The following is a 16,543-nucleotide window of genomic DNA, read 5'->3' as shown; positions in this document are numbered from 1 at the left end:
TGCCAAGACACATGAAAGCTATGATTGAAAATCTGGGTTATTCCAACAAATATTGATTTCTGAACTCTTCCTAAGTTACAACATTAGTATTGTGTTGTTTGAAAATGAATATGAACTTATTTTCTTGACATTATTCGAGGTCTGACAACACTGCATCTTTTTTGTTATTTTGACCAATTGTCATTTTCTGCAAATAAATGCTCTAAATGACAATATTTTTATTTAAAATTTTGGAGAAATGTTGTCAGTAGTTTATAGAATATAACAAAAATGTTCATTTTACCCAAATACATACCTATAAATAGTAAAACCAGAGAAACTGATAATTTTGCAGTGGTCTCTTAATTTTTTCCAGAGCTGTATATTTGTTACTGCTCAACTTGGTCGACCAACAGCCTAATGACCAAACAATCAACCAGTCAACTAATTGTGGTTGGCCCTAGACTAATGATAACCAACCGCCTGACAATCTGCCCACTTTACCCCTTCCGCTATCCCCGGGAACCTTCTCCCATCCCTCACTTCCCTCGTCAGCTCATTCCTGAACCATGGATGCGTCCTCTCTGACTTAAAGATGCCCAGAGTCGCTCTCCTCCTTAAGAAACCAACACTCAACCCCTCAGACTTAAAAATAACAACAGTCCAGTTTCCTTCTTTCTTTCTTTCCAAAATACTTGGGTGTGCTGTCTATGACCAACTCTCTCATTATCTCTCTCAGAACTATCTTGACCCTAACCAGTAAGGCTTCAAGGTGGCTCACTCAAATGAAACCACTCTCCTCTTTGTCACAGAGGCTCTCTGTACTGCCAAAGCTGACTCTCCCTCGTCTGTTCTCATCCTCCTTGATCAATCTGCTGCCTTTGACACCGTGAACCATCAGATCTTCATCTCTACTCTCTCAGGGCTGGGAGTCTCAGGCTCTGCACAGTCTTGGATTGTATTCTACCTGGCAGGCCACTCCTACCGGGTGGGATGGAGTGGATCTGTCTGCACCACGTGCTCTCACTACTGTTGTTGTCCCCCAGGGCTCGGTTCTAGTCCCTCTCCTCTATTCTTTTTACACCAAGTCACTCGGCTCCGTCATATCCTCACATGGTCTCCTATCATTGGTATGCGGATGACACTCAACTATTTTTCTCCTTCCCCTCTTGTCAAACTCAGGTGGCGACACGCATCTCTGTGTCCCTGGCAGCTATCTCAGCTTGGATGTTGGCCCACCACCTCAAGCTAAACCTCGACAAGACAGAGCTGTTCTTCCTCTCGGGAAAGGCCTGCCCACTTCACGACCTCTCCATCATGGTTGACAACTCCACAATGTCCCTCTCCCAGAGTGCAAAAAACCTTGGTGTGACCCTGAACAACGTCAAAGCAGAGACTCGCTCCTGCAGTTTCATGCTCTATAACATCTGTAGAGTACTACCTTTCCTCACACAGGAAGCGGCACAGGTACTAATCCACACACTTGGTCATCTCCCGTCTAGACTACTGCAACTCTCTGTTGGCTGGGCTCCCCGCTTGTGCCATCAAACCCCTGCAACTTATCCAAAACGCCGCAGCATCCCTAATGTTCAACCTTCCCAAGTTCTCCCACATCACCCCGCTCCTCCGCATACTCCACTGGCTTCCAGTCGAAGCTGGCATCATCTTTAAGACCTTGGTGCTGGCCTATCTAGCAGCAAGGGGAACTTCCCCTCCCTATCTTCAGGCTATGGTCAAACCCTACACCTCAACCCGAGCACTCTGTTCTGCCACCTCTGGTCTCTTGGCCCTCCCTCCCACCCATCCAGAACACACTATGGGAGGCACACAGTACTACATAGAGCCATGACTACATGGAACTCTATTCCACATCAAGTAACTCATGCCAGCAGTAAAATTAGACTTTAAAAAAACAGATAGAAAAACACCTTACGGAACAGCGGGGACTGTGAAGCAACACAAACATTGGCACAGACACACGCATACACACACACATACGATAACATACGCACTATAAATACATAGGGATTTAGTACTGTAGATATGTGGTAGTGGTGGAGTAGGGGCCTGAGGGCACACAGTGTGTTGTGAAATCTGTGAATGTAAATGTAAAATGTATTGTAATGTTTTTTAAATTTTATAAACTGCCTTAATTTTGCTGGACCCCAGGAAGAGTAGCTGCTGCTTTGGCAGGAACTAATAGGGATCCATAATAAATACAAATACCCCTTGCTCCTGCTAAGCCCAGTCAAAGCTCTTCTCTGTCAAGCTTCCCCCTAATGTCAGGACAGGGGAGTTCCTGTTCATCCAAAAAAAATTATATGCACTTTTCCCACCTGCACTGACTTTGCTTATAACTACTGTTGGGGGAAAATGTACTTGTGTTTATACAGGACCTCCTATCCCCACCTACAGTCAACATCATGTCAATGCGGAGCTCCACGGAGCCCTCCAGATTGTTACAAACTTTGGGAAGTGCACGGTGATGCAGTACCCAGCTCAACCTCCACAAGACTCCGGAGGCTCCGCAATGGATTCACACCCCAACTACACGGTCTTTATCAAGCATAAATTGGCTTTTTTTGTCACTCTATATAAGTGGGTCTGCTAAATGACTAAAATGTAAGAATGTCAATATTTTTTCATAGTCTTTTACTCGCCTTTCTTTTTTCTAAGTAATTGTTTTTATATATATCGTAATAAAGTGAAATATGCAGTAGCCTTCTCGACTGATCACCTCACATGCTAGAGAGGATGTCACATGTAGCTGCAATCCAATATCGCGAGATCCTGAAGATTGTGGCGTTACCTACGTATGACGTCAGTCTGTGCGATCAAGGGGAGAGGAAAAAAATGTCGCTTACGAGGTGAGTCGTGTGGCAAGGCCTTATTTATATTTTACAGAATGTACAACACCTTTAAATAATAAAATGGCATGTTAAGACATTATGTAAAGTTACTTACGTCTTACCCCCATATTATTTTTATGAAGTCGATGTTTTGGTCGTTAGCATATAGTTAGCTAGGCTAACTCCTGGCCTAGTTGGCTAGCTAGCAAGCTAACTTTAGCTAACTGCTCTCTGGTGGTTTCTTGTCTTGGGGATAAGCTTGCTAGGTATTTGGTCTATCGGGGTCAGGTTTATTAGAACATTTACCTTGGCGTTACTAGTTGTGTTGTGTCTCAAAACTTTCAAACTAGCACATGCATCGTCCACGTACGCGAACGTTAGATAGCTAGCCTTGTTTACAGTCGATATCTGAATTGCGTACATCCAATTTAATAGCGATAGAAGATTGACACTTTGTATTTTGTTTGTCTTCCTGCAGCTTTCTACCCGCGCCGACCCAGCTGTCCCAGGACCAGTTGGAGTCAGAGGAGAGAGCCCGGGCACAGAGGTCCCACTCCACCGCCCTGGTCTCCTCCCGCAGAGAACCCCCTCCCTACGGCTACAGGAAGAGCTGGGTGCCACGCTCTCTGGAGGTACTGATATTTACGCCATACCTAGTTTAATGGATTCAATGAGGCTGTGATTCTGTGTTAGCTATGAGTTGTCTTAGAAGGGACTCCATGCAAAGTGGAAGGGACATTCAAAGCCTTACATGAGTTTGCTATTGTTGGTGCTGTGTTAGTACTCTGTCCAGGAAAAAAAATAGGTAATGTGAGACTTTTTCTTGGTTTGTGTTTGGCTCCCCTGCGTTGTAGGACTTTGGAGATGGGGGTACATCTCCACATAGCTTCTTCCTCTTAGTCTCAGTTTGTTTGACTCTCTGCCTTGTTTTGTGTTGTAGGACTTTGGAGATGGCGGTGCCTTCCCTGAGATCCACGTGGCCCAGTTCCCTCTGGAGATGGGCAGGAAGAAAAAGACATCCAATGCCCTGGCAGTTCAGGTGGATGCTGAGGGCAAGATCAAATACGATGCCATCGCTAGACAGGGACAGGGCAAGGACAAGGTAAGAATATTATTAAAAATACAGCTGGTCTACTTGGTCTAGCTAGATCTACAATGCAGTTGGACATACATCATCTCAGATGAGCCTGCGACATAAAGTAAGGTCCATTTTATTTGGATTTATGTTGTGAGCCTCTATCGTTGTTGTCCTATAGTTACCAAGTAAATAAAGCTGTTTCTTGCCCAGATAATGTGTTAAAATGTGTTTGTTTTTGTTGCGCTGCTATGCTTTATCTTGGCCAGGTCGCAGTTGTAAATGAGAACTTGTTCTCAACTGGCCTACCTGGTTAAATAAAGGTGAAATAAAAAACGAGGAACCAACATTTGAATAAATGCACCCATAGAGAACCAGTGTAGAGTTCAGTTTCTGTATGTTCAGCTGTCTCCTCTGTTCTCCCTGTGCAGGTGATCTTCAGTAAGTACACAGACCTGCTTCCTAAGGAAGTGCTGAACGATGATGCTCCTGAGCTGCAGAAGCCTGACGAGGAGGCTGTCAAAGAGCTGACGGAAAAGACCCGCGATGCTCTGATGAAGCAGGTCTCTCAGAAGATCGCTGCAGCCATGCCTGTGAGGGCAGCAGACAAACAGGCCCCTGCACAGTACATCAGGTATGGTTGTTCTCTGTGATGTACTATTAGTGGCCAGTTTATTAAGTATGTACATCTAGTATTGGCTCGGACCCCCCTTTGCCTCCAGAACAACCTGAATTCTCCAGGCAATGGATTCTACAAAGTAGTGGCGTTCAAATGTTGCTCTATTGGGATCAAGGGACCTAACGTGTGCCAGGAAAACATTCCCCACACCATGGGGCGGCAGGTAGCCTAGTGGTTAGAGCGTTGGACTAGTAACTGAAAGGTTGCAAGATCGAATCCCCGAGCTGACAAGGTAAAAAATCTGTCGTTCTGTCCCTGAACAAGGCATTTAACCCACTGTTCCTAGGCTGTCATTGAAAATAAGAAGTTAAATAAAGGTACAGAAAATCAACCCCAGCCTGTACCGTTGACACCAGGCAGGATGGGGCCATGGACTCATGCTGCTTATGTCAAATCCTGACTCTGCCATCAGCGTGACGCAACAGGAATGGGATTCGTCGAACCAGGCAATGTTTCCCACTCCTCAGTTGTCCAGTGTTGGTGATCATGTGCCCACTGGAGCCGCTTCCTCTTGTTTTTAATTGATCAGAGTGGAACCCGGTGTGGGAGTCTGCTGCAGTAGTCCATCTGTTACAAGGACCGATGAGTTGTGCTTTCCGAAATGCCGTTCTGCGCTCTACTTTTGTATTGCGCCGTTGTTTGTCTGTTTGTGGCCAGGCTGTTAGCTTGCATGATTCTGGCCATTCTCCTTGGACCTCTCATCAACAAGCTGTTTTTGAGCCACAGGGCTGCTGCTGGCTGGATGTTGTTTGTTTGTCGCACCATTCTCTGTAAACCCTGGACACTGTCGTGCATGAAAAGCCCACGATGCCGGCCATTTCTGAGATAATGGATGTAGATTTTTTTGTGATTTTTGGGGAGTGTACCTAATAAACTGGCCACGAAGTGTATATGATACAATGATGTAAAATGTGTATGTATTTCTGCCATACAGAACAATATAATACTACAGAAGAATATAATACAATGTTTTTCAGACGCAATTTAGAATTCATCATTGTGGTCTGAACAATTGCGTACTTCCATGCAACAAATAGCCTAGGCCTACAAGTGTACAGGACAGTCCCCATGAAACCTATAATTTATTTAAAGTGTTTGTGTGGTTTATTGAAAGGGGCCTGTAGATGCTGATTCCTTGTGTGTTATTCCACCAGGTACACTCCTTCCCAGCAGGGTGTGGCCTTCAACTCCGGGGCCAAGCAGAGGGTCATCCGTATGGTGGAGATGCAGAAGGACCCCATGGAGCCCCCACGCTTCAAGTAAGTACATTTTCATCATGGTCACTGACTAAATGCTTGCTAAACTCGTTAACTGACATGCTTGTCAGTTTTATTATCTTGCTGGGGTAACTCGAGTCATGCACATCCTTAAACAAAACGGATGCAGACTAGAAGCCCACCCCCTTATTGTGTTAACTTAAATGAAATGTTTGGTTGTTGATTGTTTCAGGATCAACAAGAAGATTCCTCGTGGTCCTCCCTCCCCTCCTGCACCAGTCATGCACTCTCCCAGCAGAAAGGTGATGTTGCGGTTCAGACAAGGGGTGTGACGTTTGAACGAATTTGGAATCGTTAACGTTAAGAAAAACAATCCCTAACTGAAAACCTTTTTTATTTATTTAGATTAAAATCCTAGTGCAGTTATCACAAAACTGTCACTGAAGGTCCTGATCATTATAAAGGCACAACATTTAAATGTAAAAATACTGTGGGTAGGCGATATGCATCTTTCAAATGATTTGCCACGGCTCTAAAGCGCTCCACACGTCATCGTCGTTAACAGTTGTAAAAATGGCAGATAGTGAGACAAAGAAGCAAAGACCTGTATGGCAGTACTTTGAGAAGGTGATAAAATGTAAACTTTGCGACGTGGAATTGAGCTACAGTGGCATTACAGGTGCTGAAAGGGAGGCCGTGTGAGACCCAACCCGTTGCTGGCAGCATAGAATGAGGGGCGGAGTGAGAAAATCACAGCGCTAATTACAGAAATTATTGCGGTTGATATGCAGGCATTGTCAGTGGTTTAGGATGTAGGCTTCAATACCCTAATGGTATATCTAGAGCCAGACTACAAGATGCCATGTTGAAAAACCATGACTGCTCTGCAAGTACAAAGCGCTAACTCTCAAACATATGTGGCGTTAACAACAGACTGTCTATGAACACACTGTTCTACATCACTGCAAGGATCCATCACATTGATGAGAGGTAAGTCCCATGTACTGAGAACATGGAGGAGAGGCACACAACAGAGAACCTGAAACAGCAGTAATACCATCGTTGCTGAGTGGGTGGTGGACAGCATTAATACCATCGTTGATGAGTGGGTGGGGGGCAGCATTAATACCATCGTTGCTGAGTGGGTGGGGGGCAGCATTAATACCATCGTTACTGAGTGGGTGGTGGACAGCATTAATACCATCGTTGCTGAGTGGGTGGGGGGCAGCATTAATACCATCGTTACTGAGTGTGTGGGGGACAGCATTAATATCATCGTTATTGAGTGGGTGGGGGGCAGCATTAATACCATCGTTACTGAGTGGGTGATGGGACAGCATTAATACCATCGTTACTGAGTGAGTGGGTGGGTGGACAGCATTAATACCATCGTTACTGAGTGGGTGGGTGGACAGCATTAATACCATCGTTACTGAGTGGGTGGGGGCAGCATTAATACCATCGTTACTGAGTGGGTGGTGGACGGCATTAATACCATCGTTACTGAGTGGGTGGGGGACAGCATTAATACCATCGTTACTGAGTGGGTGGGGGGACAGCATTAATACCATCGTTACTGAGTGGGTGGGGGGACAGCATTAATACCATCGTTACTGAGTGGGTGGTGGACAGCATTAATACCATCGTTACTGAGTGGGTGGGGGGACAGCATTAATACCATCGTTACTGAGTGGGTGGGGGGACAGCATTAATACCATCGTTGCTGAGTGGGTGGTGGACAGCATTAATACCATCGTTGATGAGTGGGTGGTGGGACAGCATTAATACCATCGTTGCTGAGTGGGTGGGGGGACAGCATTAATACCATCGTTACTGAGTGGGTGGGGGACAACATTAATACCATCGTTGCTGAGTGGGTGGGGGGACAGCATTAATACCATCGTTGCTGAGTGGGTGGGGACAGCATTAATACCATCGTTGATGAGTGGGTAGTGGACAGCATTAATACCATCGTTGATGAGTGGGTAGTGGACAGCATTAATACCATCGTTGATGAGTGGGTAGTGGACAGCATTAATACCATCGTTGCTGAGTGGGTGGGGGACAGCATTAATACCATCGTTGATGAGTGGGTGGTGGACAGCTGTAAGGTGGGTGATGTCTAGCTGGTTGGTAACCATGACCTAGCTGTTACACGGCGGACCATATCTGAATTGTGAATTCACATCATTTTATGAAGAAAATAAATTGAATGAGAGAGAAAAAAAGGCAGTTTAAATATATATTTTTTTAACTTAAAAAAAGTTTCACATCCCTACTTCAGACCGTAGGGGTTCAGACAGATACACACATCTCAAGGTTTAGGCAAAGTTACTACAGTTCTGTTTTGAGCACTTTCATTCTGTTTTAAAAGCATCGGGCCAATTGAATACATTAATCTGTAACATTCTCCCTCTGGCTGTGTAAATGGGTTAATCTGGAACCTTCTCCCTCTAGCTGTGTAAATGTTGGACAAAGACGTGACGTGTTTTCTCTCTGGCCTTTCAGATGACTGTGAAGGAGCAACAGGAGTGGAAGATTCCCCCCTGTATTTCAAACTGGAAGAACGCAAAGGTACTGACTCGAATTCTGCTTCCTCCCTCTGGACACACTGGTGAATCAATGAGACGTTTATCTTTGTTTGAGGCCAACAGCGACAACATTGCAAGTAGCCCATCTCCTGTGTTCTGTGTTTCGTCTCCCTAGGGTTACACCATCCCACTGGACAAGCGTCTGGCTGCGGACGGTAGAGGACTGCAGACTGTTCACATCAACGAGAACTTTGCCAAACTGGCCGAGGCGCTCTACATTGCTGACAGAAAGGTAAACTGTCTGTGTGTTTGGACCTTGGTGTTCGTCCTGTGCCTTAGCAACTTCTCAGCCTCTCTGAAATCATGTTTTGGTGGTGAATGGTCTTCTCTTTTTGTCCATTTCAAAGCTAACTACAGTTCTGTATAATATAGATTTCCGAGTGATTCTATCCCCATTTATTTTTCTTTATTTGACCTTTATTTAACCAAGTAGGCAAGTTGAGAACAAGTTCCCATTTACAATTGCGACCTGGCCAAGATAAAGCAAGCAGTTTGACACATTCAACAACACAGAGTTACACATGGAGTAAAACAAACATACAGTCAATAATATAGTAGAAAAATAAGTCTATACACAAAGTGAGCAAATGAGGTGAGATAAGGGAGGTAAAGGCAAAAAAGGCCATGGTGGCAAAGTAAATACAATATAGCAAGTAAAACACTGGAGTGTTAGATTTGCAGTGGAAGAAAGTGCAAAGTAGAAATAATGGGGTGCAAAGGAGCAAAATAAATACAGTAGGGGAGGAGGTAGTTTGGGCTAAATTATAGATGGGCTATGTACAGGTGCAGTGATCTGTGAGCTGCTCTGAGAGCTGGCGCTTAAAGCTAGTGAGGGAGATAAGTGTTTCCAGTTTTAGAGATTTTTGTAGTTCGTTCCAGTCATTGGCAGCAGACAACTGGAAGGAGAGACGGCCATGAAAATACTATTCTGTGTTCTCTCTTTGTTGTTGAGTCTAGGCCAGAGAGGCTGTGGAGATGAGAGCCCAGGTGGAGAAGAAGATGGCCCAGAAAGAGAAGGAGAAGAAGGAGGAGAAGCTCAGAGAGCTGGCTCAGATGGCCCGAGACCGCAGGGCGGGGATCAAAGGTCACGGAGGGGACAAAGGTCAGTTCACCACCGTCTTCCTGCTTTAATTTGACCCTAACCACAGATCTAGGATCAGATCGTCTGTTTATGATTTCATGTTTTCCTGTACAAGGACTGCCAATGTAAAGAGTTACAAAGTATCAAAGCTGTGTGCATGGTCACAAATCCCTAATAAGTACATTTGAAATAAGATATACTGACAGTGTTTAACCAAACGCAGCATTTAGAAACACTTTCTGAGTCTTGTCCAAGTAGCTCTGTGCATGCAGAGGGAGGACTAGACTCTAGCTGTCGTTTGTGAGTGAGCCTCCTGGTAACCCCCTTGCTCCCTCTCTCCCCCTGCACTGTCCCACTCTCTCATCTCCTGTTTCTTCTCCCTCTCTCCTCCTGCACTGTCCCACTTTCTCATCCCCTGTTCCTTCTCCCTCTCTCCCCCTGCACTGTCCCACTCTCTCATCCCCTGTTCCTTCTCTCATCCCCTGTTTCTTCTCCCTCTCTCCCCCTGCACGGTCCCACTCTCTCATCCCCTGTTCCTTCTCTCATCCCCTGTTTCTTCTCCCTCTCTCCATCCCCTGTTCCTTCTCTCGTCCCCTCTTTCTTCTCCCTCTCTCCCCCTGCACTGTCCCACTCTCTCATCCCCTGTTTCTTCTCCATCTCTCCCCCTGCACTGTCCCACTCTCTCATCCCCTGTTCCTTCTCCATCTCTCCCCCTGCACTGTCCCACTCTCTCATCCCCTGTTTCTTCTCCCTCTCTCCCCCTGCACGGTCCCACTCTCTCATCCCCTGTTCCTTCTCCCTCTCTCCTCCTGCACGGTCCCACTCTCTCATCCCCTGTTTCTTCTCCCTCTCTCCCCCTGCACGGTCCCACTCTCTCATCCCCTGTTTCTTCTCCCTCTCTCCCCCTGCACGGTCCCACTCTCTCATCCCCTGTTCCTTCTCCATCTCTCCCCCTGCGCGGTCCCACTCTCTCATCCCCTGTTTCTTCTCCCTCTCTCCCCCTGCACGGTCCCACTCTCTCATCCCCTGTTTCTTCTCCCTCTCTCCCCCTGCACGGTCCCACTCTCTCATCCCCTGTTCCTTCTCCATCCCCTATTCCTTCTCTCATCCCCTGTTCCTTCTCCATCCCCTATTCCTTCTCTCGTCCCCTGTTTCTTCTCCATCTCTCCCCCTGCACGGTCCCTCTCTCATCCCCTGTTTCTTCTCCCTCTCTCCCCCTGCACTGTCCCACTCTCATCCCCTGTTTCTTCTCCCTCTCCTCCTGCACGGTCCCACTCTCTCATCCCCTGTTCCTTCTCCATCTCTCTCCTTTCATACCTCCATCTGCTATAACTCCCTCTCCTATACCTCCCCTGTATTTCTCTCTCCTCCCTCCGTCTCTCCCGTGGCAGGTGGAGAAGACGGTGAGGCCAGAGAGCGTGACGAGATCCGTCATGACAGGAGGAAAGAGAGACAGCACGACAGGAACATCTCCAGAGCTGCCCCTGATAAGAGGTACAATCATTTTTAACAACGCAACACACATGCGCATACATACACACACCATTACATACACACAAGTACACCAGTCACACACTCATACACACTCGACACGCTCACTTTACACACACACCCTGTGGAATCATTCATGGTGCGTAAGAAATGTTAAATGAATGCAGCTTACCACACCAGCACCCAGCCCTGACCCCTTGTCTGTCTGTCTGCTACGACTGCAGGGAGACAGCCGGGGAGAGGGGGGGGGGGCAGGGAGCAAGAGGAAGGCAGGGAGTGATAGAAGAGAGAGACCAACAGTGACTACTTAACCTTGCCATCGCTTCTGCTGGATGTAATTATCTGCAGATTTGTAGAGATTGGGATGATAACATTATGGGACTGCTATGTGCCCTGGTGCTCTAGTGTGTGTGGTTTGGAGCAGAAACTAATTCCACACAAAGCTACAGAGGTTAGGTGTACTAGGTTTAGCTCGCAGGCTACATTCCATTGTAGTACTCCTAAATGAATGTCTCCTGTCGTCTCTCTCCTTCCTCAACTGTCTGTCTGGTGTATTTCCATCGTCAGGTCGAAGCTGCAGAGAGACCAGGACAGAGATGTCAGTGAGCTCATCGCTCTGGGCCAGCCCAACCCTAGAGCCTCCAGTGAGGCTCAGTACGACCAGAGACTGTTTAACCAGAGCAAGGTGAGATGGAGCGCGCGCACACACACTCACACACACACACACACTAGTGATGCGCAGGTTGACCCATAACCTGCCGTCCCCACGGTTATATCCACAGGCGGGTGGGGTTAGGGTCATGAAATATTGTGTGGCTGAAGGAGGATAGAATAAATACAAAACAATACCATAACAAATTCATTCATGTATAATTCTTGTGCAATTTATATCTATAGGCTACATTGAGGTTTTTCTTTCATTATTTTAGTCTGTATGGCGTTAGTGTGTAATTCTAGGCTTTAGGGCCTAATTGTACGTGTGCCAAATACACACCAATTGCCAAATGCTTTTGGGAACGGGCAGAAAAAGCTTTCGTCGAACCACGGGGGGAAGAACATGATTAGAGTTTTATTCAATAAGAGGAAAGCTGTGAAATGGAGAGTTGAAAATAAAGAGAAGAGAGGGCCAGAAAAGTAATGTGGTCAAACAGGTGATAGCAGTGCTGGCTAGGTTATGTGTGATTTGTGAGGCGCTATACAAATTTGACAGTCACCAGATGGGGACTTCAAATAGGCCTACATCACATAAAGAGAACTGTAGCCTACATCACATAAAGAGAACTGTAGCCTACATCACATAAAGAGAACTGTAGCCTACATCACATAAAGAGAACTGTAGCCTACATCACATAAAGAGAACTGTAGCCTACATCACATAAAGAGAACTGTAGCCTACATCACATAAAGAGAACTGTAGCCTACATCACATAAAGAGAACTGTAGCCTACATCACATAAAGAGAACTGTAGCCTACATCACATAAAGAGAACTGTAGCCTACATCACATAAAGAGAACTGTAGCCTACATCACATAAAGAGAACTGTAGCCTACATCACATAAAGAGAACTGTAGCCTACATCACATAAAGAGAACTGTAGCCTACATCACATAAAGAGAACTGTAGCCTACATCACATAAAGAGAACTGTAGCCTACTGTTCAGATGGGTTGAATGGAAACTGAAATCTGGACACTGACTGTAGCTCTGTAACCTCTCACATAGCCTCAGTATAAACTCCTGCTGAATTAAGCATTTCTTGCAGTAAAATGATACACCAAATGTAGGCTACATTTTGACTGGGGAACAGGATGGAGAAATATGATTTACTTCTTTCAGCATCTTGAGAGAATGTGAATGTGCAGTTAGGGATCGTCTGTAAAAGTTCATCTTCATTAGCATCATAAAAGCTGATAGTATTTAAACCAAATAAAATATGCATCCAAGCTGAACTGAAATGATCAGAAACAAGTTGGGTTGTTTTCACTGTTTTTTTTTTCCTTACAACCAGTCAAACTGATTTAATTTGGGCATTTTGCACAGAAAATCTTACACATTTTTTGGCCCCCCCCCCCCCCCCAGGGTATGGACAGTGGTTTTGCAGGCGGGGAGGATGAGATGTACAACGTGTACGACCAGCCGTTCAGGAGAGGCAGCGACATGGCCCAGAACATCTACCGGCCCACCAAGAGCTCTGACAAGGACATGTATGGGGACGACCTGGACACACTCATGCAGAGCAGCAAGTACGCAAGGCCATCTGTTATGTTACCCTTCTGTGTTTATGATATACTGTTAGATAAATATACACACATGTACAAGGACATCCGTTATGTTACCCCTCTGTATTTATGATATACTTACAATATATATATTGTCTGTGTATAAGGACATGACTGGGACATCTAGCTGGGCGATATGGACAAAAATCCATATCGTGGTAAATTACCTGAATTGATGCGGTAACGATTAAATAGAACGATAACTTTAACATTTAGATTTTATTAGGATCCACATTAGCCGATACCAGTGGTGACAGCTAGTCTTACTGGAGTCCAACGCCGTAACTTAAAAGACATTATAGACTAAATACAATTTCCATACATTTAAAAACATGAACACGTAGTGTGTTTGCATCTATCAGCTCCACATACATGTCAGTACGCACGCACAACCAGTAGGTCGCGTGTCAGTACATACGCACAACCAGTAGGTCACGTGTCAGTACGCGCGCGCACACAACCAGTAGGTCGCGTGTCAGTACACACGCACAACCAGTAGGTCGCGTGTCAGTACGCACGCACAACCAGTAGGTCGCGTGTCAGTACGCACGCACAACCAGTAGGTTGGTTTTTTTGAAAGCAGGTTTGCTCTGTGTAACACTGTTTCCTTGAATTTGTTCTCGACCTGGGGACTGTGAAAAGACCCCAGGTGGCATGTCTGGTGGGGTATGTGTCAGCGCTGTTGACTAATGCAAACCATTTGGGATTTTCAACACATTGACTGCATCACTTATTTTTATAAGAAACAGTCTCTCTTCAACTCTTAGCCAAGAGAGACTGGCTGCATAGTATTTCTATCAGCCCTCTGGTTACAATGAAGAACAAAGCATGCTGGGGGTGGAGAGGTGTTCCTAATGTTTGATATACTGTATGGAGACAAACTGGACACGCTCATACAGAGTAACAGGCTGCTGCTTCCTCTCTGGGAGAGACTTAAGGAGAGATACACAGTCCACTGCTGATAAATAAACACACTGCCGGAACACTGCGTCTGTAGGTACTATAGTGATCTTTCACTCAGTGTAGTGTGCACTTCTTACCAGGGGTCGACCGTATAGTGTGTATACCAGAGCAGAATGTCTGTACTTCATCTGCAGCATCCCTCCCCTGATGTCCACAGCGTCTCCTCAGACAGTCTTCCTTAGTTTCACTGGCTGCTTTATGTGATTGGTTTCTTTACTGGGCTACAGGTAACAGGTCACTGTAACAGGGACTGGTGGTGGAATGTGATACTAGCTATAGACTGTTCCATACGGCTTATCAACCTATCAGTGGTAAATTCAACCTGCCCTTATTATGTTTGAAGTATGGAGACATTAGACCTTGAAAGTTAAACCTTGAAAGTTAAAAACACAAAGGATGAATTGTTTAATGCATTTATTTACTCAGCACTGCACTTCATATGGGTCATACCAAGTCTGTCCTCTGTATCTACCAGAATTCAACACCCAACCATGTTTGAAGAAAGTGTTCACTCAAAAACAATCTATTTCCAAATGATTCAACTTCCCTTATCTCTGTCCCCTCCCCTCTACACCCCAGGGTTGTAGGGAACTAAAGGAATTTAAAATCCTTCTTGACGAGTGCACATTATTTGCCCAGCACTAATGCAACTGATTCCTCCTCCCCTTCCAGGTTTGTTCCGGACCGTGAGTTTTCTGGTACGGACCACGGTCCTCGTCGTGACGGCCCAGTCCAGTTTGAGGAGGATCCGTTCGGTCTGGACAAGTTCTTGGAGGAGGCGAAGCAACATGGCGGCTCCAAGAGACCCTCCACCAGTAGAGGCTCCAAGGACTACGACCACGACAAGAAACGCAGGAAGGAGTGAGAGGACGGAGCAAGAGACCCAGTCTGGTGGGATGGGAGGGTAGCGTTCAGTAGGCACAAAAATTGCTGCGAATGTTTTGAAACAAGTTTCCACCCGAGACAACAAGTCTGATAGTGGGGGATGGAAGGGTAGTGTTCATTTGGCACAAAATCTCCAAAAACATTTTGAAAAGTAGGAGTTGCCATTTTAACTAAAACACGCTCATTTTCCTTTTTTTGTTTTAACTTTGATATAGTGTTCTGCTTTTGTGCCCACTGAATGCGACCAAGTTTTTTTTTTTGGGGGGGGGGGGTCAGAGCCTTGGTTGGGACAGTACAGATGTCAGTTTGTCTCGTCTGTTGTATGGCTGAAACCCCAAGGAACTAGCAGGGATTGTTCTTCATCTATGTTGATGATTACCTTTTTTCTATTTTCTTTACACCATCCCTTAATCTTTACATGGAACAGAGTCTCGCCTGTAAAGTGTTTTAAAGTAAAGCCCCCTAGTTGTATTAAGCAATGTTGACTCGTTTTGATAAATAATCTTTGATCTAGCAGCATTCCTGTGATTTCCGATCTTAGGTGATCTATTGTATCTTGATGATAACTACACAAACTCTGTTATGGCTGGGATAGTGTAACCCTACTCTGTTACCACTGAATACACTTCAAATAGTGGATTGAACGTGTCTCGTATTTTTAGGTTTGTGCTAATAAACATAAAACCAGTGTGATTCTACAGTGATATCCAATGTTATTTGTCACATGCTTTGTAAACCACAGGTTTAGGCTAACAGTGAAATGCTTACTTACAGACCCTTCTCAACAATGTAGAGAAAAATATCTGAATATTAATAACACAATGAATAAATACACAGGGCACCAGTACTGAGTCAATGTGCAGGGGTACGAGGTAATGGAGATAGATACAGTGCCTTGCAAAAGTATTCATCCCCATAGGCGTTTTTACTATTTTGTGTCATTACAACCTGTAATTTAAATGGATTTTTATTTGGCTTTAATGTAATGGACATTAACAAAATAGTCCAAATTGATGAAGTGAAATGAAAAAAATTACTTGTTTAAAAAAAAAAATTTCAAAATGGAGAAGTGGTGTGTGCATATGTATTCACCCCCTTTACTATGAAGCCCCTAAATAATCTGGTAAAACCAATTACCTTCAGAACTCACATAATTAGTTAGATTGCACACAGGTGGACTTTAAGTGTCACATGATCTGTCACATGATCTCAGTATACACCTGTTCTGAAAGGCCCTAGAGTCCACAACACCACAAAGCAAGGGGCACCACAAAGACCAAGGAGCTTTCCAAAAAGGTCAGGGACGAAGTTCTGAAGTACATACAGTTGAAGTCGGAAGTTTACATACACCTTAGCCAAATACATTTAAACTCAGTTTTTCACAATTCCTGACATGTAAACCTAGTAAAAATTCCCTGTCTTAGATCAGTTACAATCACCACTTTGTTTTAAG

The 16,543-nt window shown here is 45.1% G+C and overlaps 1 protein-coding gene across 1 annotated transcript; it reads left to right on the top strand.

Moving 5' to 3' along the window:
- The first annotated feature begins 2,743 nt into the window (after window positions 1-2,743).
- Window positions 2,744-15,788, top strand: LOC115157815 (SNW domain-containing protein 1). The gene is made up of 13 exons (XM_029706227.1): window positions 2,744-2,846; window positions 3,307-3,460; window positions 3,769-3,930; window positions 4,335-4,537; window positions 5,737-5,841; window positions 6,032-6,101; window positions 8,308-8,373; window positions 8,506-8,622; window positions 9,348-9,492; window positions 10,863-10,965; window positions 11,530-11,647; window positions 13,043-13,206; window positions 14,878-15,788. The coding sequence occupies exons 1-13, from the start codon at window positions 2,833-2,835 to the stop codon at window positions 15,068-15,070; spliced, it is 1,614 nt and encodes a 537-aa protein (XP_029562087.1). The 5' UTR covers window positions 2,744-2,832; the 3' UTR covers window positions 15,071-15,788.
- Window positions 15,789-16,543: the final 755 nt, after the last annotated feature.

The sequence above is a fragment of the Salmo trutta genome, chromosome 1, assembly GCF_901001165.1.
Source record: "Salmo trutta chromosome 1, fSalTru1.1, whole genome shotgun sequence".
NCBI lineage: Eukaryota > Metazoa > Chordata > Actinopteri > Salmoniformes > Salmonidae > Salmo > Salmo trutta.
Note: the sequence above shows the minus strand (reverse complement) of the source record. Positions and strands in the feature narration are given on the sequence as shown.